The 25,119-nt window shown below is 37.9% G+C and overlaps 1 protein-coding gene across 19 annotated transcripts in view; it reads right to left on the reverse strand.

The window, feature by feature from the left end:
- The window catches only part of FREM1 (FRAS1 related extracellular matrix 1), a 183,370-nt gene that overhangs the window by 60,191 nt on the left and 98,060 nt on the right, over positions 1–25,119 (reverse strand). For all 19 annotated transcript variants that reach the window (XM_060409486.1, XM_060409483.1, XM_060409484.1 and 16 more), the window contains 6 exons: positions 18,959–19,153; positions 17,699–17,884; positions 11,611–11,807; positions 7,773–7,995; positions 6,470–6,614; positions 1,063–1,204 (listed from right to left, as the gene is read on the reverse strand). In XM_060409486.1, coding sequence (XP_060265469.1) covers positions 1,063–1,204; positions 6,470–6,614; positions 7,773–7,995; positions 11,611–11,807; positions 17,699–17,884; positions 18,959–19,153 — 1,088 coding nt within the window. The remainder of the gene's footprint in view (positions 1–1,062; positions 1,205–6,469; positions 6,615–7,772; positions 7,996–11,610; positions 11,808–17,698; positions 17,885–18,958; positions 19,154–25,119) is intronic.

A 25,119-nucleotide genomic window follows, 5' to 3' on the forward strand; every position in this document is an offset into this window, starting at 1 on the left:
GGTGCCCACAATCTAAGACAATCAAGCTGTTACCCACAGAATAAATCCTTGCTGCTATTCTCAGGCTGTGTCTACATTTTATTAAAAGTTAAGCATTCAAACAGTCACATAGACATTTTGATGAGTTACTCGAGTGACCTTCTCAAGTGACAGATCTATAATTTGTATTGAGTTGATCCTTGGGCATCACATACAAAGTCTGAACTAGTCTGGTGAGCACCATTTGTTAAAGGACTATCTTTTCTCCACTGCTTGGTCAAAATCAGTTTGCCATACTTGTGTGGGTCTATTTCTGATTCCCTGGTGGCTAAGACGGTAAAGAGTCTGGGAGTGTGGGAGACCGAGTTCAATCCCTGAGTCTCAAAGATCCCCTGGAGAAGGAAATGGCAACCCACCCCAGTATTCTTGACTGGAGAATTCCATGGATGGAAGAGCCTGGCAGGCTACATGTAGTTCATAGGGTCACAGTCAGACACAACTGAGAGACTTCACTTTTACTTTCATTCTGTTCCATTGATCTATTTGTTTATTCCTGTACCAAACATACACTGTCTGGGTTAGGTTACTATAGGTATAAAGTCAGTCTTGAAGTCACTTAGTATCACTCCTTCAATCTCATTCTTCTATATTGTATTAGCTATTCTGGGTATTTTGCCTCTCCAGATAAGCTTTAGAATCAGTTTGTTGATATTCACAAGTGCTCTAAAAAATAAAGCCAATTTTTTAAAATAAAAATCTGATGGAAATAAAGATATCTCAAAGTATGCCTGATGCTCATCAGAAACTAGACAACTTGCTTTCCCCAGTAACTTCCTATCTTCCAATTTAGGTACAATCCTAAGGAGAAATGAGCAGTGGAAAACCTTGATTTTGGTTGAATTTATCCTGAGATGAGTAAGTAAATTTAGAATAGTGTGAGTTCCCTCCAAAGTAGTAAAATTAAAATTTCTACTTTGGGGCAAAACATGATGATGACAGAATACATTCAGTTATGCAAATCTGTGCATTGTAAAAATTTAAACCTGTTACAGTCAATCAGAAAAATAAAAAAAGGTGGCCAACCTTAAGTTGAAGTTGCCCATTTTGGGGAAGTCTTTCAAATAAATAGTAAATCTTCTCCCTGGGGGAGTCTTCATCTATGGCTGAGAGAACAGCACTAGAAATAATCCGAGTTTCACCCATATTCATTGTAATTTCAGCCTTCCTGTAAAAAAGAAGATATCTGGGTTGATACTGAAACAGAAGACATTGCTTTAACAGGGGACACTCATAATGACTACTACAGTGCTCAACCTTCAAAAATTAGAGGATGATTTTCAGTCTCCAAAATACTAAAAATGATGAGTCAGTCTTGTGAAATAAGCTCTCATTTCACCTTACCTGTGAAAGTCCTGAAAATATTTAGCCAGGATTGATGAGTATGGCATGAGGTAATTACCTACTCCTGTTTACATGTACAGAACTTTATAAATTTATATTAAATTTATTTTATATATTTTTATAAAATAAATTTATTTACTTATATAATTTTATATTAACTTTATAATTTTATATTAAAACATTTTATAAATTGATATTTTTCCAAAATTTTATTTGATATGAATACAACAGCAGCTCCATGAAGTAAGTGGGCTAGGTATTCTCCTTCTAATTTTACAGACAGAAACTTAAAAAGATGAAATGACTTACTCACAAGGTATTCTGGTACCTTTTATGATGGACCATTATGAATTTGGTGATATTTAGGCAATCTGTAGCCCTCTACATTACTCTTTCTCCTTGACAATCTTCTGGGTAACTGGCACTGTTTTCACAGCAATTCATCTTTCCCAAGTGCCACAGCTGCCTGGCATCAACTCCTGGCATCTTAAAGAGAAGGCTGGGGCAGGGAGCAGCTGCTACTTCTACCATAGAAACCGCTGCTGTGGTTTTATGTGTCCTGTAAAGGGTGACTGCCTTCACAGCCAATATTGCCATTTTCCCTGGTCTCACCAAAGTAAAGAAGGGATTTCTTTCCACCTGTTGCTTTCTGTTCTTGGTTTTGGTCATCACACAAGAACTAACTGTGACACTTTGCTTCTGAGAAAAACTGGGAAGTTTCCTTGGGATTGAGATCAAAGACATTTTTGTAGCAAACTGACCATTCTCAACAGCTTTCCAGTCCTCTGCTGAGAAGTCAGGGCCCAAACACCTCAATTCTAGGTGTCAAGGCCCAAACACCTCAACCTTACTAGGTTTCTCTTGCATTCTCGGAACTGACATCTTCCCTGGTAGTAGGAGGCAACTTTTGCTCTCCTCTTTACAAGAGACTATAATACCATTGAGGTAGGAGATAGATAGGCCCCTGGGCTGAACAGCTGCTGTTTGTCAAGTGGAGTAAAATTGCAGCTTTGTTCTCACCCAGACACTCCAAGGACAAAGCTAGTGGCAGAAGCTGAGCGCTGCTGAAGTAAAGAGACAAGAGGACCAATCCTGAGGTCAAGGAAAACTTCTCTGTCTGCACAAACGCAGGAAGACTCCTTGGTGGTCAAAAGGCCTGGGGCGCCACCTATGTGAACATGTGCCCACAAGCGTCTGCAGTGGAATCCAACTTAGTAAAAAGGTGCACACACATGTTGGGGAGAATCCTTGAACAGGTCACATATGGGAAAAGAAACAAGATAATTGGCCAAAGGTAAACAAAGATCTGGAAGCACTGTCTTATGTAAGTAATTTAAATCACCTCTTTACTGCACTCCTCCTCATTAGGGAGGACACATACTCTTTCTCTCCAGGTGTGTATTTCTGCCTTGCTTCACTCTTAAACACACAAAATGATTCTCTATGTGCTCTCCCATATGCTATGCTGTGTCTCTGATAATAAACTTTGTACCTGTTTTTACAGTTTTGGCCTCCTTGAGAAATGCATTTTTCAATGAGGATAAGAGCCAGAGTCACTTTGCTTCTAGCCTCTAGACCCTTGTTGTCTAGTGGCAAGGATTCTTCATTTTCATCCAGGCTACCCAGGTTCAATTCTGGGGCAAGGGACTAAGATCTTTCTTCAGGAACACTCATTGCTGTCTCTCCAGGATCAACATCATTCTAGGAGGCTAGAATGCTGGTTTGGGACTTATGGAGATTGGTGGTGATTTAATTTTTTATTTTTGGCCTCACGTCTTGTGGGTCTTAGTTCCCTGACCAGGTATTGAATTCCAGCCTCTGGCAGTGAGTGCATGGAGTCCTAACCATTGGACCACCAGGGAATCCCCAGTGGTGTTTTTAATAGAAATAGATGAACTGAAACAGGAAGCCAATACAAGGAAGATGATAAGGAGTCTGGTAGAAAGAAATGGTCAGAAAATGAGGGTTCAAGAGAAAAGAAAGTGTGTCACAGTGTGTTACCCTGAAAGGGACAAAGGCTTAGTGTAGGTAATTTTTTGGGAAGTGAGCTCAGGACCAAGTGAGAGGGAGGGGAGGAGGAGAGGGCAGCAACATAGCAGTGAAGATTGCTACGGGACTCAGTCCTACTGGGGATCTGTTGAAGAGCCACGTCAAACATGCCACAAATTTTAGCTCTGAAGGATGGGAGGCTGGGACCCTTACATTATCTACTACCTCTCATAGGTGGAGAACGCCCTCAGAGTGTTATCCCCTGTGCCAGGACAGGGGCTGAGTGAGCCACTGCTGCCCAGAGGCAGAAAAGCAGAGCACTGCAGGTACTTCAGTAGGGTATGGACAGGTGTAGGGCATATTCCATCACTAGAATCAAATGTAGGCTAAGGGGGTTCAACCCCACGAGCCAAAACCACCTACTATAGCATCTAAAAAGAATACCAAAGAAATGGTGTCAAATGCACTAACAAGGTCCAGCCAGATGAGAAAAGCCATTAGATTTGGTGGGAAAGCCATTAGATTTGGAGACAATGGGCGAAATAGAAGAAGCAAGCACAAGCTATTTCTTCAAACAGTTTGGCACTGGAATGAATGGGGACTGGGCCATCATTGCAGTCTAAAATGAAGATACCTGCTAGCAATAATGATAATAACTGACAGTTATGAGAACTTACTGTGTACTAACCAGTCTTTCAAATACTTTTACGTATTTTAATTCATTGAACCCCTTCAACAACCACATGAAAAAGATACTGTTATTACCCTCATTTACAAAGAGGTTGACAAAGAGGTAGCAAGAGGTTAAGTAATATATTCAATATCAAATCAGGGCTTCCCTGGTGGCTTAAATGGTAAAGAATCTGCCTGTAGTATGGGAGACCTGAGCTTGATCACTGCGTCAGGAAGATCCCCTGGAGATGAGAATGGCTACCCACTCCAGTATTCTTGCCTGGAGAATTCCACGAACAGAGGATCCTGGCGGGCTACAGGCAATAGTCACAAAGAGTTGAACATGACTGAAAGACTAGAACTTTCACATTCTTTTTCCCTCAAGATCACACTACCCATAAGTGCCTGAATCAAGACAGTTTGGCTCCAGAATGTGCTCCCTTCACTATTAACTATATCCCTGTGTCTTGTTAGCAGAAGGAATGCAAAGGGAAGAGATGGGAGATGCAGCTGAGAAAAAATAATAGAGCGTGTTCTGAGAGAAACCGAGAGGTGATATGCTCAAGGACACATACGGAAGGGAAAAGAACAGAAGGGAAAAAAGGAGAGATTTCAAAGCACAGCTGAAGGAGCTTTGGTGATTCTGTAGATGACGCTATGCCGGGATGTTTAATGGCAAGAACCTAGCAAGAAATAGTAAGTCAGATAAGACTGAATGAGTGCTGTAAGTCATTTTACTTTTCTGGTCTCAGTTATCTTAATGAATAAAACAATAGCTACTTCACACAATTTTGGTGGGGATTTAACTAAATATATGTGAAAAAATCCAGCACACTGTTGTATAGAAAGCATTTAACAAACATCATTTTTCACCTCTCTCCCTCTTAGATAAAGTGAGGTCATCAGAAAGGAGGCTCTTTACTACCAAAATATCTTTCAAATTTTCAATTTTATAAATCAAGATTATACTAATCTAACATCCAGTGAGAAAATAAGGAAATAGTATGTGTATTGCTGATTCATTTTGCTGTACAGTAGAAAGTAGTTTTAGTCACTCAGTCATACTTGACTCTTTGTGATCCCATGGACTGTAGACTGCCAGGCTCCTCTGTCCATGGTATTATCCAGTTAAGAATATTGGAGTGGGTAGTCATTCCCTTCTCCAAGGGATCTTCCCAATCCAGGAATCAAACCTACATGTCCTGTAGGCAGATTCTTTACCACCTGAGCCACCAGGGAACACAACAGTGTAAAGGAACTATAATCCAATAAAAATAAATTTAAACAAATAAAACAAGGAAAAACATTTCAAAAGAAAGATGAGTTATAAACCCAGAAATCAACACGATTTGAAAAAATTTTTAATTTTTATAAATACACAAATCCTAAGGACAAACACACAAAAATTTCCTATTGAATACTCTTAGCCAATCTGATGTCTGAGATGCAACTCTCCAAAAATTATCTCCAGCATTTTTCCCATAATGGTTTCCAAGGACCTCAGTGGCCATAAGGAAACAGCAAGATAAGGAAGGGATTTGTTTCTTTTCTGTAAAGTGGAGGAGATTTTGGGAGTTTACACCTTTTCAAGAAGTTGTTCACTTCCTAATAAAAACTTAGACTGTCTACTCAATAGCCATCATGCTACACCATTGACATGGTCAAAGAGGTACCAAGAAGCACACAACTCCCTCGATCTAGGACCTTAGAAGAGTTGAGCTTCCTAAAGTTTTGACCTTGGACAGTTCTCTACAGTTGCCAATGATAAGAGAAATGGCTGGAACTAAAGAAATATAGCTGATGAAAATTCTGTAGCTATGATCAAACTGATCAGCTCCTGAGAAAGTTTGCAGTAAACAATATCAGTACAGAATTTTTAAAAGGTGATCATCTTGACCTCAGGTGGCAACAGGGTATTGATCCCTATGGAACACAGAAGAGGACTGGAGGACAATGAAATATGAAAATGAAAAAAATCACGGCAATATATTCCCCTCAGCCACTCTTAGCTCAAAGATTAATCAAATCCACAGTAAGGACTGTCTTCAGTTGTATGATCACACTTTAGTTGAATTTATTTATTAATTACTCTCTGGTGTGTGTACGCGTATACATGCATGGGCTTAAATATTTAGTATGCTGTTCATTCCGTATTGTATGCATGGTCATTCTGAATTACTGACAACTAAATAGAACTTTTAGAGGAAAACCAAATAATTAAAAGGCTAATTTAAGAAATTTTAAGGAGGAGTTATGTTAACTAACATTTGCACTGAAGGTTCTAGGTGCTTAAGTCTGTGGGAAAGTTGCAACAGGCAGGAGTTGTTAAAGACTTCTCTCTGGAGGAAATACATTATACTTGCATCTAGTATTCTAGACCTTAGAACTTCATACAGAATCTCAAATGGACTCTTTTCAGGTAACTTACTTGCTCAGCATTGGTTTCTCATCATTAACTGGGGTGACCTCTACAAAAACAGTTTTAAGTATCTTATGTTTCCCGTCTGACACCTGGATTGTAAAGTCATCAGTAAGACTCTCTGAATCATCATGCACGTACATCAACCTCATTCCTGGACAAAGGGAAAAAAGAAAAAGTAAATCTTTCTTACGATTAAACCATTTCAAAATCCGTCATAAATAATTTGTTTTAATTTCCAAGGCATTGCTATTAGCATGAGCTCATTAATCAGCACAATAAAGTAAAATCAAACTATTTTATAAAGTAGTAATATCCTCCTAGTTCATTAAAAGTTCCTATTTAAACAAGTTAGTATTTGATAAAGGTCTTACTTAAAGTCATTGAGAAAAAATATATCATTCAATAAACTGAAAGAAAACAATGGTGACAGGGTATTTAAATGAAACAAAAAATTAGTTCATTAGTTACAGGAATTTGTATTTAGACCCCTACCTCAAGCCAACAATCAAAATAAATTTTAGGTGAATCAAAATTTAAGTAAAAAACTATTTTTAAAGCCTGTATAACATTCACATGGAAAAAATGGAACTTTCATATGTAGCTGGTAGAAAAGGAAAATGCTGCAGCTACTTTTGGAAAACAGTTTGACAGAGTTTTAGGTTTGATCCCTGAGTCAGGAAGATCCCCTGGAGAAGGAAACAGCAATACACTCCAGTATTCTTGCCTGAAAAATCACATGGATAGAGGAGCCTGGCAAGGTACACTTCATAGGGTCACAAAGAGCCGGATATATCTGAGCACATGAGCAAATGGGATAAGATCAATTTTTCAAAAAGAGTAATGAAAAAATCCTTTAGTCTGCTATTTCAATCTGTCATTTCCTTAAAGGGCAAATTATCACCTCAGGGAATAATGAATTATTATAGGTTGTTCTATATTTGTTTCAAATGTGGATGTTTTGACAGACAAATCTCTTCAAATTTAGTTCCATAATCTTGATTGTTTTAAAAAGGAATTTTTTATTATGTGATGAAAACCTTGGGGTAAAATACCAAAATTCACAAATATTATTTTGCTGATATTCTTAAGGTGAAAGAAAAGATATTATTTCTTTTTCAATTACCCACTGTGTCTAGCTGAGACTTCATGTTCTACATTAATCCAGAGCCCAGAGAAAACCCTTGAGGGATAAGTGAATACAGGCGAAGGCCATTTCTTCAGTTCCTCTTTCTGTGATTTATTACTGTCTTTTCCGGGTTAAATTATTAACTCAATAACAACAAACAAATTGAAATGAAACATGATATACCATTCTTGAGAAGTTCCATGGAAAAGTTGTAGACAAGTTCATGCTTCTGGCCGGGGTTGGCTGATTGCTTATATTGAAAAAAGTTTCTGCTAAATGCCTTGTTGATGAGGAGGCCATGACGCGGTTTGTGAGTGATACTGAACAGCAAGGGGTTCTTGGGAATGTCCCGGTCAGTAGCACTGATGATGGAAGAATCCAGCTCTCTCATCTGACCCTCACACACCTAAACAAAGACAAGAGAAGTCAGCTGCATGTGAAATGAAACCTTTCTTTTGGCAAAAAGCTCAAAAAATAATTTTAAAATATCCTATAATAATTTTAAGAGAGCCTCACAAATTTTCCATGAGGTTTGTGTGTAATGAGTCCTGAAAAGAAATTGCTAGTTTAACATGACCTTAGAAGACAATAAGAAATCTACTCATCTTTCTCATGTGTTTTTCTGAAGATTTCAAAGCACTTTATCCATGAAGGACTAAGGTTATATATAAACATATATACATATATAATATATAATCTCATATACATGATTCATAATTCAAAGATCAGAGAGTAAAGCAGTCAAAAAGATGCTTGCCTTCTGGAAGTCACAGAGTTCAGTTGTAAAACTGGGTGTAGACCCTGGCTGTCCTAACTTGCCATTTTAACCTCTAAACCTTGCTGTTCTCACAGTTCTTTTTTCCTGTTTTACAAATGGCATAAATATCTGCTATACACACTGGGGGATGTTAGGTGTTGTTAATTTTTGTCATTGCAGCAAACACTGCTATATCTCAATTATAGTCAACCACAGTTGAGAGGATGCTCCTGGATACGCAACAGTATATATTTTAATGCTGGGTCCCCGATCTCTTCTCTGTCCTCACACCACTAATTTGCCTGAACAACCCCCCATTCCACTTCAAGTTTCATAATCCTTTAAGCGTCAAGAGAACTGAATGTTTTTCATTTCACGTAGGATCTAGTTATTTAGAAACATTTGTACCATTAACATGGTACTTGGTCATCTTCATCTTCTTTTTCTCATAGCAAGGGAACAAAAAAGTATTTCTGATTCCTACTGTGAAATACAGCAAGATCTAAATAATATGAATATGTAAGTTTAGTATGTGCTTATTGGGCACATACAGAATCACTGTAAGAATATGAATATTCTAAAGAATCAAAGTCCAAATGAGACTGATGGCCTGTTCATCATTAATTATAAGACAAGGAAAAAATATCTAGCACTGCTAAATACAGATAAACAAGAAGTAGGAAAGGGTGGAGGAATCCAAGAATGTCTTTGTGGCTGAGTGGGCATTTTATGTTTGAAGAAGACATGGGCTTTAGACTTGTGAAAATACTCTCTCTTCAGCCTCTCTTAAGGACTTTGAAAAGAGCCTTCCTACAATTACTTGCATGTACATAACAAGAATCATAATATCTGACATTTAGGCTAAAATTATGCTGGTTCCCTTTTATCTGGCCAACATTTTAAAAACTGAGATGGCATAATAATTTAATGCATGATGATAGAAGTAGGGAATCATCTTTGATAGTAACTTGCATTTTTCTTCAAAAACTTTAATAAAGCAACCTAAAAGAGATGTTCTAATCATCTTTCTTTATAAATCTCAGGACTTCTGGACTCACTGTATGGCAACCTTTCCCATTTACAAAATGGTAAATTCATGCACAAGATGACTGGGAAATTTTATCAAAAAAATGTGAGATTCTTCTTTGCACGTTCAGTAATTTATTGAGATTATAAATAAAAGGTTTAGATAAATAGACATAAAACACAGAAACTCACTAGTAGACAGCTTTGAAATAGATTATAATAACTTTAAAATCTCAATTTTTTTGTGCTACAAGTTACAGCACAACTTGATGGAAGCCCAGCTAGCTATAAAGTAAATACACTTTTCCACAAGAAAGCAAAATACATATGACTATTTTACAAGATCACTTGAAGCTTAAAGCCAGCTCTGCCAATAACACATGGGGCTCCATATTTGTTACTCTTCAACAGCCTCTGTAAGCAATTCACAGGGGAGAAAAAAGGCATGATTACTTTCAGAGACGAGCAAGAGACAAATTCCCAGTAGCCTAATTATTTCAGAAACTCCAACCCTAGACAGATACAAGACAATAGAAGTAGGTATAGAAGGAGTCATTTGTAATTTCTTCTCTCTCTCGTAATTACTGAAGTGCTCTCCGGAGAAATCCATGTGCCAACAGAGGAGGAATGGCGAGCTGGCTTTTAAGTCTCATTCTGAGACTTTTAAATCTCTTCCTTTTAAGTTTTATATACCATTAAGACTTGGCAGAAAATTAAAATCAAATAAAGACTTTTTACATTTAGAATTTGATAATTTTCAGTGAAAAATAAGGCAAAATAATGGTTTCAAAGCAAATTTGATCAACGTCTGAAAAAGGATGACAGACATAACAAGACTAATATGAATGACACCTATTTAATAAGAATTTTCTAAGGAGATGGTTAGATAGCATCACCAACTCAATGGACATGAATTTAAGCAAACTCCAGGAGACAGTGGAGGACAGAGGAGCCTGGGGCGCTACAGTCCATGGGGTTGCAAAGAGTAAGACATGACTTAGCAACTGAACAACAGCAAAATGTGCCTGACCATCATGATAGTCATAGATCACCCTAAAGGAAGATCTGATACACATTTTGCAGATGAGGAAACAAAAGCACAGAGCAAAATAACTTACCCAGAACCCTACGACTAGTAAAAAGCAACACCAAGTCCCTCATACTCCAAAGCCAGTACTCATTCATTTAATCAGAATATGTTATGAGTAAACCTGGATTAAATAACTGTATAAAAATTAGGATTGTTTAAAAAGAATTATATGCTTATATGAAAATATTAAAATAGAGTAACCAAAGGTTTTTTAAGTAGAAAGTAGGGTATATTAATGATCTCTGATTTGTAGGTGAAAACATACAGAAAAGTCGTATACATACATACATACATATCATTGGCATGGACACAATTACCTCTGTGGAAATTAATTACTAAAAACTCAACTGTGGGGAGTGACCATGCATAGCTACTGTTAAACAGGGAAAATTTCATAGTTCACTATGTAAGCTTCACAACATTCTAACTTGTTTAACCACATATATTTATTATTTTTTTAAAACAACAGTTGTCTCAGCAGTGATATGCTGGGCCATTTTAACTATGTCTAAATTTTTAAATAAAACTAACAAATATTATTATATAATAACATTTTTAAACTGCACAAAAATAATGGTCGAAATTGTATTTTTTCCTGTCATATATCTTTATAAACAGCTGTATAAAAAAGATGCCTGTAGTTTGAGGATTAAGAATCCTTGCTATTATAGCACTGGTTAAGTTGCATGCTATGGAATCAGAGCACCAGGATGCAAATCCCCTACTTTGTACTTACTGCCAAGCTCTGTGATCTGGGGACACTAACTTAACCTTTTTAGTCTCATTTATTGTAGTTATTACATGGCAATAATAATGCCATCACTTTAAAAGCCTATTATGAGGATTCAATATGAACACATGTAAAGGGTTTGGAACAGGACCTACTAGCAAGTACTGCATTCTATATATAGACAACTATAATTTAAACTACGCAGTTGCTATCTGTTAGCAATTACTATTATCATGACCATCATCATTACTATTAGAAAAATATTTATCAAGTGATTGCATTACATAACATAGGTTACTGCCCTCTTTACTCATTAACTTGAGGTGTTAAGTGCACAAAGACCAATGTAAATAGATTAGGTGAAAATAAAAATTAGAAAATGACAAAGAGAGACTAAAAATTCAAATATCTTTCTTACAGTAATATTCTGCACTATAAAATCAGGAGCTTCATCATTTGTAGCGTTGATTATAATGTAAAATGGTATCTCCATAGAGCGTCGCTTCCCATCAGTGACATACAACACAAACTTGTCAGTCGTTGGTTCCATCCCCAGATGCCTGGACTGCACATAGTTAATATGTAAAGCCTTCATGTCTTTCCACTGAAACGAAGCTAGAGCACACCAAAATGGAGCAGGTAAATAAGAAAAACATATTTTCCCAAGCTACTGGTCCTTAATCCTTAACCCAATAGCCTATTTCTCAGCAGAGTAAATAAGAGATCACAGCAGTTGACCTAAGGATCAGTCATCAGGGACTTCTACAATGACTATACCCATCAACATAAAAACATACCCCTAAATTACAAGGAAGAATTAAAATGTGCATGGAGAACAGAAGGGCTGTAACTGCTAACTAGGATGTAGGGACTCTGTGACCATCATTCACATACTTGGAATGAATGTCAGAGAGACCGTCCCTTGATTAACACCAGGGCTCCAGAGTGAGCAGTTCTTGTCATATTTGAACAAGAAAGGAACCATCTCTTTCATATAAAGGCATATCAAGAGTTCATCAATCATCTGCCTGTTAGTCACTAAGTTGTCTCCAGCTCTTTGCAACCCCATGGGCTGTAGCCCACCAGGCTCCTCTGTCCGTGGAATTTTTTAGGCAAGAATACTGGAGTGGGTTGCCATTTTTCTCCAGGGGATCTTCCCCATCTAGAGATTGAACCCCAGTCTCCTGCATGGCAGGCAGATTCTTTACCATCTGAGCCACCAGGATGGTAGTCTATTGTCAGCCTACTTGACTGCATAGCAAGCAACTGGCAGGAATGAGTGAAATTAACTGACCTGCTATTATGGTATTCTGATATTGACTTAAATCAAAAGATAAAAATGCTCTGTGTTGCGTATTAAGTCACAGGCGGTGGTTTAGTTGCCAAGTCGTGTCTGACTCTTGTAACCCCATGGGCTGTAGTCTGCCGGGCTCCTCTGTCCATGGGATTTTCCAGGCAAGAATACTGGAGTGGAGTCCTCCGGGGGATCTTCCTGACCCAGGGACTGAATCCCGGTCTCCTGCATTGCAGGCAGATTCTTTACCAACTGAGCTAACTAAGGCCCCCACCCTAAGTCACAGGAGAAACTGTAATTAATGCAATTCATCTTTAATGCATTAATCTTTCTTCCAACTCCATTGAGACATAATTCACGGATCACTGTGTGAGTTTAAGGTGTAAGACATGTTGATTTGATACAAGCATGTATGTCTTCTCTGAAAAAAGGTCTATTCAAGTCCTCTGCTCATTTTTTAATCAGATTGTTTAGCTTTTTGTGTTGAGTTGTATGAGTAATTTTTAGATTTTAGATTTTATCTCCTAACAGCTGTGTGGTTTGTAGATACTTTCTCCCATTCTAAAGATACTGTTTTCATTTTATTGATTGTTTCTCTTCCTCTGCAGAAGTATTTTAATATAGTCCCACTTCTTGATATTTTGCTTTTCTACCTTTGCTTTGGTGTCAAATTAAAAAAAATCGTCACCAGACCCATGTTAGGGAACTTACTGCCTATGTTTTCTTCTAGCAGCTTTATCGTTTCATGTCTCATATACAAGACTTTAATCCATTTTGAGCTATTAAATTTTGTGTTGTAAGATAATGGTCCACTTTCATTCTTTTGAATGTGTCTGTCCATTTTTCCCAACATCACTTCTTAAAGAATGCTTTGCCCATTGTATTTTCTTGGTTCCTTCATTAAAAATTAACTGACCATATATATATGGCTTTCTTTCTGGGCTCACTATTCTGTTATGTTGATCTATGTGCTTGTTATTTTTTTCTGCTTTGATTATGATAGCTTTGCAATAATCATTTGAAATTAGCAGGTATGATGCTTCCAACTTTGCTCTTTTTTTCTCAAGATTTCTTTGGCTATCTGAGGTCTTTTGTGGTTCCATACAAACGTTAGGATTATCTGTTCTATTTCTGTGAAAAAAAAAAAAAAAGTCATTGGAATTTTGATAGGGATTGCATTGAATCTACAGATAGCTTTGGGCAGTAAGGACATTTTAGCTATATTAACACTTTCAACCCATGAACATGGGATGTCTTTCCATTTGTTTGTGTCCTCTTCAATTTCTTTCACCAAGACACTAATTCTATGTCTTATAGTTGGTATACAAATTTTTCCCTACCCTGGATAAAATTACTCCTATATATTTTACTGTTTTCTATACTATTATAAATGAGATTGCTTTCTCTTCTTCTTCAGAAAGTTTATTGTCTATGTATAGGAATACAACTGAGTTTTATATGTTGATTTTTTACCCTGAAACTATGGAATCTGTTCATTAGTTCTAATGGTTTCTGGTGAAGTCATTAGGAATTTATATATATACATATATATATATATAATATCACATCATCAGTAAATAGAAACATTTTACTTCTTCCTTTCTGATTTCCTTCTTTATCTCCTTCTCTGGCTATGATTTTTCAGTACTATATTGAATAGAAGTGATGCAGGTGGGAAATTCTGTCTTGTTCCTGTTCTTAGAGGGAAATTTTTCAAACTTTTGCTGTTAAGTCTAGCTAAAAGTTTGCCACTTTCCTTTATCTTTTAAAAAAATCAACTCAGTTTCATTAACTTTCCCTGTTGTTTATCTGTTCTTTATTTGTTTCTGCTCTGGTCTTTATTATATCCTTCCTTCTGATAAATATGGGCCTAATTTGTTCTTGCTTTTCTAGTTATAAGTTATTTACTTTCTTAATGCAGCATTTATTGTTATAAAACCTTCCTCTTAGCACTGCTTTTGCTGCATTCCATATATTTTGCCATGTTGTGTTTCTATTTTTATTTGATATTTTTAAGTTTCTTTCTTATATTTAGTCTTCAATCCATTGGTTATTCAGGAATGTGTTAATTTTCACATATTTGGGAACTTTTTAGTTATCTCTAGTTATTGACTTTAACTTCCTGGCATTGTGGTTAAAACAAAAAAAAAGATACTTGGTACAATTTTGATCTTTTTAAATTGTTAAGACTTCCTTAGTGACTCATCATATGATCTATCCCAGAGACTGTTTCCTGTGCATTTGAGAAGAATGTGCATTCTACTTTTGTTGAATGGAATATATGTATGTCTGTTGGATTCATCTGGCTTAATATATAGCTCAAGTTTAATGTTTTCTTACTGATTTTCCATCCAAATGATTCATCCATTGTTGAAAATGGGACACTGAAGTCCCTACTATTATTGTATTGTTGAGTATTACCCTTTTCAGTTCTATTATAGTAATAGCGAGCCGGAGAAGGTAATGGCAACCCACTCCAGTACTCTTGCCTGGAAAATCCCATGGACGGAGGAGCCTGGTAGGCTATAGTCCATGGGGTCACGAAGAGTCAGACACTTACTGAGCAACTTCACTTTCACTTTCCACTTTCACGTATTGGAGAAGGAAATGGCAACCCACTCCAGTGTTCTTACCTGGAGAATCCCAGGGATGGCGGAGCCTGGTGGGCTGCCATCTGTGGGGTCACACAGAGTCGGACACGACTGAAGAGACTTAGCAGCAGCAGCAGCAGCAGCATAGTATAGTGAAGTCCCTCAGTCGTGTCCGACTCTTTGCAATCCCGTGGACTGTAGCCTACCAGGCTTCTCCGACCATGGGATACTCCAGGCAAGAATACTAGAGTGGGTTACCATTTCCTTCTCCAGGGGATCTTCCTGACCCAGGGATCGAACCCAGGTCTCCCGCATTGGAGGCAGACGCTTTAACCTCTGAGCCACCAGGGAAGCCCTTTTCAGTTCTATTAGTATTTGCTTAATATATTTAAGTGTTTCAATATTGTATACATATATATTTACCACTATTATATCCTCTCAATGAATTAACACTTTATCAGTATATAATGACCTTCTTTGTGTCTTGTTATACTTTTGACTTAAGAGACTATTTTGTCTAGTTTATGTATATCTACCCTTGCTCTCTTTCTTTTGCAAGCAATATCTTTTACCATCCCTTCATTTTAAGCCTGTGTCTGTCCTTGAAGCTGAAGTGAGTTTCTTGTAGGCAGCGTTGAGTGGTATCTTGTTTTTCCTATTCATTCTACTAACACAACTAATTGTAAACCCAGCTTCTCTCGTATTTAAAATGGATATGCCCCCAAAGGTGCTTACAGAATAATTTGCTTCTGAAGTGTTGCCTTTGAATGATTTTAGTGTTGGCATTTGTTTTTGCTTTGGTTGTTTTCAAGTGAAACAGCAGAGCTATTCAAGTTTCTGAGACACACTTTGGTTTTAAAGTTAATGTCATTATCTTCAATATTTCCATGATATATTTCCTACTCTTTTCTGCCTGTATCTTTTAAAAGCGTTAAAAGAAATTGTGAGAATAAGACTGTGAGTTCCACCAGATTTATTCTGTCACAGTATTCTGTGTTGCTATTGGGGCCTTTTTTTTAACTTTACAATATTGTATTGGTTTTGCCATACATTGACTTGAATCTGCCGTGGGTGTACATGTGTTCCCCATCATGAATCCCCCTCCCACCTCCCTCCCCATCCCATCCCTCTGGGTCATCCCAGTGCACCAGCCCTGAGCACCCTGTATCACGCATTGAACCTGGACTGGCAATTCATTTCACATATGATAATTTACATGTTTCAATGCCATTCTCTCATATCATCCTGCCCTCGCCCTCTCCCACAGAGTCTAAAAGACTGTTCTATACATCTGTGTCTCTTTTGCTGTCTCGCATACAGGGTCATCATTACCATCTTTCTAAATTCCATATATATATGTTAGTATACTGTACTGGTGTTTTTCTTTCTGGCTTACTTCACCTGTACAACAGGCACCAGTTTCATCCACCTTATTAGAAGTGAATCAAATGTATTCTTTTTAATGTCTGAGTAATACTCCATTGTGTATATGTACCACAGCTTTCTTATCCATTCATCTGCTGATGGACATCGAGGTTGCTTCCATGTCCTGGCTATTATAAACAGTGCTGTGATGAACACTGGGGTACATGTGTCTCTTTCAATTCTGGTTTCCTCGGTGTGTATGCCCAGCAGTGGGATTTCTGGGTCATAAGGCAGTTCTATTTCCAGTTTTTTAAGGAATCTCCACACTGTTCTCCATAGTGGCTGTACTAGTTTGCATTCCCACCAACAGTGTAACAGGGTTCCCTTTTCTCCACACCCTCTCCAGCATTTACTGCTTGTAGACTTTTGGATAGCAGCCATTCTGACTGGTGTGAAATGGTACCTCATTGTGGTTTTGATTTGCATTTCTCTGATAATGAGTGATGTTGACCATCTTTTCATGTGTTTGTTAGCCATCTGTATGTCTTCTTTGGAGAAATGTCTGTTTAGTTCTTTCGCCCACTTTTTGATTGGGTCGTTTATTTTCTGGAATTGAGCTGCAGGAGTTGCTTGTATATTTTTGAGCTTAATTCTTTGTCTGTTGCTTCGTTTGCTATTATTTTCACTATGGGGGCCTTTTAAAACATTATTTCTTCAATATTTATCCTTACATTTTCCATAAGTGTAATTTCCATTTATTTTGAAGTAAACTCCTATACAGGCGAAGTTTTAAATGAAAAATTAGAATGAAAAACAATAGTATTTGAAAGTATCAGTGATAATAATAACTCCTCAAGTGTAGTACTTTGAACGGAGAAGGCAATGGCCCCCCACTCCAGTACTCCTGCCTGGAAAATCCCATGGATGGAGGAGCCTGGTAGGCTACAGTCCACGGGGTCGGCTAGGAGTCAGACACGAGTGAGCGACTTCACTTTCACTTTTCACTTTGATGCACTGGAGAAGGAAATGGCAACCCACTCCAGTGTTCTTGCCTAGAGAATCCCAGGGACGGGGGAGCCTGATGGGCTGCCGTCTATGGGGTCGCACAGAGTTGGACACGACTGAAGCGACTTAGCAGCAGCAGCAGCAGTGCTTTGAACATTTTTAAAGTCCTAACCCAGTTATTAAACATAACCTAATCATAACCTAGTGTCAAACAAAGGCTGATTATTGCTGGACATAAAACCATGACTTACCTATGCTGATGCCCATATTGCTCTTTTCAAAACCTGCAGAAGGGAGTGTGTTTTCAAGGTAGCCAAACTGGGGAGGAGAAACCAAAACAAATTCCAAGTCATCTGGTGCAGTGTCAGGATCAGCGGCAGACAAATGGTTAACAGTAAGGGCTGCTGAGAAACCCTCATCCACAACGAACATGGTACCTGCATACAAATAATAACACAATTATGACTTACTGTGAACTCCTCTAATCAGAATAGTGAGGACAAAAGGGAGTGATTGAAATTCCAATTCAGAGATGTCTCCTATACACAAATGTACTTCCATGGGGGATGTTCATTTCCTTTAGCGTAATTCTCCTTATGGTGAAAATATTCAGGGGTAATGGGTGGAATTTAATTTGACTTGTGGAATTATATTTTTTCTTCTCTAAGAAAGCCAGACTATTACAGAAAGATAGAAGAAATAGTAAATGCTACAGTACAGCCCTTTAGTCATTCTCAAGGAACTCTGATTTCCCCTGTGTCTCTATAGAAGTGACAAATGAAAATAAGAATTGCCAAAATGTTTTAATGATAAGCCACTGAATGTGGTTTATATACTCTTCAAGATCAGTTGTTACCTCTGTTTGTCAGAGCGTTAATTGCCTGAGAACTATTATGAATTGCTCATAACGAGCATTTTTTTTATGCCGTAGTGCTTAATTATTCTGTGGGGATAATGCTTCCTTTCCAGAACACTGCTTGGGAGACAGTTTGCAAATTACAATAACATTCATACATATGCTTGCATTTCTTTTCTGAGAGTCAGAACATATACATAGTGCCTACAAAGAGATGACTTCCTAAAAAGCAAATAAGGTTAAATATATATAAATAGTCCCACTGGTATACTCATTCTATTCTAATAGAAATTGTTATGGATAAAATAAATTACTGTCTCTACCAGGTAAATGATACTTTCCCATGTGAAATAAAACCAGAGTATCTGAGGATTACAATGTTGTCTTCATTTTAAAACACACACACACACACACACACACACACACTTGCATTCTCTCTCCATACGGATTTATCTCAATTTTTAAACAAGTTATTTCTTTTTCCCTGTAATCTTTCACAGATCTGAGGTTTCTACAAGTCTGTTTTGAGACAATTATTAGAGGCAACTTTGTATGGTGGTTTTCTATTTTGACTATAATAAAGGGCTTTATTTCACTGGACCATGGGTATGACTAGGTGAGATAATAGAAACTTAAGAGAAAAAAATATGGCCACCTATGGCAACTGAAGGTGGTTGGTTGTCCACTGGATACACTGTGATGTTGAGATCATACATTGGAAAGGATTCATGAAGAGGAACAGATGGATGAGGCCCTTTGTAACAGCAGCCATTCACAAAAGGACCAGCTTCTCTGTCCGAAACCACCAATGTAATGGTGTCGAAACAAGGCATCAGGCCAATCTCACCACCTGGAAGACACAACTACAGCTGAAAAATGACTTATAAAAAATGCAGAATACCAAGATCAAATCGCCTTAGACTTCCTCTACAAACATAGAATGGCAAGGAAAGGAACTTACGTGGTTAAAACATGAAACTCAATTTTATTACTATGAAATTAAATAGAGTCATGAAAATAATGCAGAAATGCTTGCCCATCTGTTGCCTCTGGTGCAAACCCTGCCAGCCATCTATCACCATATGGAGGGGCAAAACAGGGCTAACAAGGGTCTGACAGTTCACAAATGAACAAGGGAGACACAAACCTGGACTCGGGATGGCTTCGCTCTTCTCCCATAATTATTAGTGTTAGGACCAACCACAGGGAAAACAGAAGGCACCCTGTCCCTCTGGTAATTGTCTTCACATTTGCATTAACCACCTTAACTGAACAACCACTCAATGCAGAAGAAGCTGAATAGGTGAAATACAAAGATAACCCACATCTTCGTCACTTGCTTCAGTATTTTCCCATTACATATAGTCTAGATGTTAGCAAAATAGCAACAGCACCTGGATAAGGAGAGACCCTAATTTTCATCTTCTTTTTACTCTTGAGAGCTCCCATCTATGGGATTCAAAATGGTCCCAACTTAAGTCATGAGAGGAAGAAGGAAGAAAATATCAGGACTAGATACTTTATCAGTAAATAGGACAATCTATTCTTGGATTACTAATGAACAGCGCAAAAGTAGGAATGCTTACTATCCAAGGGGGCAGAAAAGTTATGTAGACGTGCTTTTGATAATTCTCATACATTATTCTAAAAGTATCAAGAGGGAAGCAATTATGTTTGAAATTTCAATGAGACTATGGCACAAAAGATCAGGAGCAACTTCTCTTTTCACAGGACACATTGGTCAAATCTATAGAGCATTTGTACTTGGAATTATTACACCTGTTTAAAAAAATGACACCGAACATAAAAAGGAACAAAAATAGGTCATCTGTAGAGATGTAGATGAACCTAGAATCTGTCATACAGAGTACAGTAAATCAGAAAGAAAAAAACAAATATTAATGCATATATCTCCCATGATAGTAAGGTCCTGCTTAAAATCTTGCATGCCAGGCTTCAGCATTACATGAACCAAGAACTTCCAGACATCCAAGCTGGGTTTAGAAAAGGAAGAGGAACCAGAGGTAAAATTGTCAACATTCACTGGATCAAAGAGAAAACGAGGGAACTCCAGAAAAATATCTACTTCTGTTTCATTGACTACACCAAAGACTTTGACTGTGTGGATCATAACAAACTGTGGAAAGCTCTTAAAGAGATGGGAATACCAGACCATCTTACCTGTCTCCTGAGAAACCTGTATGCACGTCAAGAAGCAACAGTTAGAACCCTGTATGAACAACTGAGTGGTTCAGGATTGAGAAAGCAGTACAACAGGGTTGTCTGCTGTCCCTCTGTTTGTTTAACCTATACGCTGAGCACATCATAAGAAATTCCAGCATATATGCTGGAATCAAGATAGGTAGGAGAAACATCAACAACCTCAGATATACAAATGATACCACTCTAATGGCAGAAAGCAAAGAGGAAGTAAAGAGCCTTTTGATGAGGGTAAAGAAGGAGAGTGATGAGCCTGCTTAAAACTAAATATTAAAAAAATCAAGATCATGGCATCTGGCCCCATTACTTCATGGCAAAGAGAAGGAGGTGAAGGCAGAAGCAGTGCCAGATTTCATCTTCTTGGGCTCTAAAATCACCGGAGATGGTGACTGCAGCCATGAAATAAGAAGACAATTGCTTCTTGGCAGGAAAGCTATGGCAAACCTAGACAGTGTGTTGAAAAGCAGACATTGCTCTGCCGACAAAGATCCATATAGTCAAGACTGTGATCTCCCCAGTGGTTACGCAGTTGTGAGAGCAGGACTGTAAAGAAGGCAGATCCTTAAAGAATTACTGCCTTTGAACTGTGGTGCTGAAGAAGACTCTTAACTGTCCCTTGGACAGCAAGGAGATCAAATCAGTCAATCTTAAGGGAAATCATCCCTGAATACTCATTCAAAGGACTTTTGGTAAAGCTGGAGCATCAATATTTTGGTCACCTGACATGAACAGCTGACTCATTGGAAAAGTCCCTGATGCTAGGAAAGACTGAGGGCATAAGAAGAGGGAGTCAGAGGATAAGATCGTTGGATGATATCACCGATGTAATGGACATGAACTTGGACAAACTTCAGGAGATGGTGAGGGACAGGGAGGCCTGGCATGCTGCAGTCCATAGAGTTGCGAAGAGTCAGACACAACTGGGCAATTGAACAACACCACCAATGCATATATACGGAATCTAGAAAAATGGTACTTTTGAACCTATTTGCAGGGCAGGAATAGAAATGCAGATGTACAGAACAGACTTGTGGACACAGAAGGGGAAAGAGAGTGTGGGGCTCATTGAGAAAGTAGCGTTGACATACATATACTACATGTGTAAAACAGATAGCTAGTAGGAAGCTTCCTTATAGCATAGAGAGCCCAGCTTGGTGCTCTGCGATGAGCTAGAGAGGTGGGATGGGGGGCTGGGGTGGGAGGGAAGCTCAAGAGGAGGGGATATAAGTATATATATAGCTGATTCACTTCACTGTACAGAAGAGATTAACAAACATTATAAAGCAATTATATTCCAATTTAAAAAAATGGCAGACAAGGAAATATTCAAAATATTATTGAGTAACCAAAGGATTAAAGAACGAGAAGACTGGGCTTACTTTTTTAAAAAGAATAAAGTTGAGACATTAAAATTAAACAATCAGCCTTCTACTTTAGCAAAAGTGGGGGAAAGAAACCACTCATCTATCCATATTTATAAAAAAAGTTAATTGGCATAAAGCTTTTTATGCAATACTCACTTGATAAATACTTCTTTAATGCTTGTTGTGTGAAAATTAGCGTTCTGTGTGCTCCAGCGGAGGGAAAGACAGACATGGTGAAAATGTCAAGACAGTTCAAAAAACATCAAATGTTCAAAGACCTACTATATGTCAGGAGGGGACACAGTCTAATGGGAGGGAAAGAAATGAAGTCCGGTTAGATTATCACAGATGTGTGTATATATTAAGTGGAACCATATGAAATTGCTACTCTTAGCCATTTTTAATGTATTAAATGGAACATTCATCTATCTCAGCCTGATTATTACACATTAGGTGCTGAGGGTGAAGAAGGATGAGAGCATAGGCTGATGATGGCATGGGGGGCAGAAAGCACATGCCAGGGAAAGTCAGAGAAATCTTTCCAGATGGCCCTGCTCACTTTGTACTGAGCATTAAATAATGAATGGTTTATAGGGCAAATAAGGCAGAGAACTGGGAGATGGGTGAGAAGATGTGTAGAAGAGGGAGTGGGGAAGAAGAATGGAAAAATAATTCTAGGAAATGAAAACAGCTTAACCAAAAAACCGAACATAGTACATTCAGTAACTGTAATTTCAATATAAGAAAAGCATGTGAGACATTCATAGAAAGAGCTGGAAAAGATGGCTGAGTGTTAAGCCACAAAAAAAACGGCTACAAAATGGGTCGAAGAATTCTTTACCTTGAAATGAGATACAGTCTAAAGATACAATTTATACTGAAAACAGTTAACTGGACTGATATTTATTAAATAATTTTTGAATGGCCTCATATTTAATGTTTGGAGAATAGCAAATTAGTAATAATTTTATATCATAACATATTATTCAATGATTAAAACATGGTTACAATAATTTTGTAACATTTAATAATATTTTAATAAACATTTTTAGATGAGAATCTAAATGAAAAAAGGAATTGCACATACAACATGATCGTAACTATGTTAAAAATTACAATTAGAAAAAGGAAAAGAAAACATTGTAATACTGAAATGTTAATAGTGATTATCTTTCTGAGGTAAATAAGGAGATTTTTCAAAATTTTATCATAATTTTCTAAGCTTTCTGTAATGAGTATATATCGTTTTCATAACCACAAAAATAAATAAATAAACAAACAAAATAATGGTGATACGATTGTTTTCAGGCTTCTCTGGTGACTCAGCAGTAAAGAATTCACCTGCAGTGCAGGAGATGCAGTTTCAATCCCTAGCCAAGAAGATCCCCTAGAGAAGGCAAAGGCAGCCCTCTCCAGTGTTCTTGCCTAGACAATCCCATGGACAAGAGGAGCATGGCAGGCTACAGCCCACGGGATTGCAAAACAGTTGGACGCAACTAAGCAACTAAAACTACAATAACAACAATTGTTCTTTGGTAATCTTGATAACCAATGTATGGAGGTAAGCGCAGGGCCACTGAAATTTTAGCTCCTATTCTGAGTTTCTCTTTACTCATTCTGCTCCTACTGCTGCTAAGTCGCTTCAGTCGTGTCCGACTCTGTGCGGCATAGACGGCAGCCCACCAGGCTCCCCCGTCCCTGGGATTTTCCAGGCAAGAACACTGGAGTGGGTTGCCATTTCCTTCTCCAATACATGAAAGTGAAAAGTGAATGTGAAGTCACTCAGTCATGTCCGACTCGTAGCAACCCCATGGACTGCAGCCCACCAGGCTCCTCTATCCATGGGATTTTCCAAGCAAGAGTACTGGAGTAGGGTGCCATTACTCATTCTAGAACAGTGCTAATCACTACCGAGTAACTGAGTGAACATTACAAGCAAAAGTATCATTCAAATAAAGTATTTTTTGAATACAGTATTTCTGTTAATTTATTAACATTACAAAAATGTCTATCTCAAAGAATTCGCACCAGTGTCCTACTAGGTCTTTGAAGGAAAAAAAAAAAATGTGTTAACACTCCTTACATGACCATCACACGAAACGAGAGTTATACATATATCTACTTATTGTTTAGTACCTGGAACAAGGCACAGGCTTGAAGGAAGATAGTTTCATCTCACCCATAATGTATCTATGCCAAATGAGCCTTTCAAAGATGTTAAAATTATGTAACAAACCATAATATCGGTCTCTAGATCACTTTTCTGATAGTCTGTGTGGGAAAATCAAAAAGAAGCACCTATTTGCAAACTCTGACATTGAGAGACATTGAGTAAGTGGACTATACTTCTCAGGACAAGGAAAGAGCTAACAAAACCTTTTCTAAGTCATGTACAGATGTGAGAGTTGGACCACAAAAAAGGCTGAGCATGGAAAAATTGATGCTTTCCAGCTATGGTGCTGGAGAAGACTCTTGAGAGTCCCTTGGACAACAAGGAGATCAATAGCCAATCCTAAAGGAAATCAACCCTGAATAATCATTGGAAGGATTGATGCTGAAGCTCCAATACTTTGGTCACCTGATGCGAAGAGCCCACTTATTGGAAAAGACCCTGATGCTGGGAAAGATTGAAAGCAGGAGAAGAAGAGGGTGACAGAGGATGAGATGGTTGGATGGTATCACCAACTCAATGGACAGGAATTGGCGGAAATTCTGGGAGGAAGTGAAGGACACAGAAGCCTGGCATGCTGCAGTTCATGGGGTTGCAAAGAGTCAGACACAACTTACCAACTGAACAACAACAAAGACTTAACAGAGTGAGGATAAAGAGATATTATTTCAAGCAAAGAGATGTCTAGTGGAGTGATTAAAGTGTGTCATACTAACTGGCCCTAAGGCAACTGGTATCCTAATAAGCTGGGTTTTTTTTCCCAAAGTACATTTAAAAATATTATTTCAAAATGTTTTCCCCCATGTCCAAATTAAACTTGAGCCATCTCAGTTCCCCTCCTTGAATTCCCTCCCACATCACTGCTTGTATTCTCTTCCTCTGTTTTTTTCAAATAAAAAGATTTGAATTCTGACACCTCTTATTTCCTGTACCACTCACCTGGCCTGGCACACTCAGCCATACTTCCCCCTGGAATCTAGGTTAGCGAGGCATATGGACGGGTAAACATGAAACAGTAATGGAGTGTGATAAAAGTTAGTTACAGGAAGTCCACGGCATTAT

This window comes from Ovis aries, chromosome 2, assembly GCF_016772045.2.
Source record: "Ovis aries strain OAR_USU_Benz2616 breed Rambouillet chromosome 2, ARS-UI_Ramb_v3.0, whole genome shotgun sequence".
Classification (NCBI taxonomy): Eukaryota; Metazoa; Chordata; class Mammalia; order Artiodactyla; family Bovidae; genus Ovis; species Ovis aries.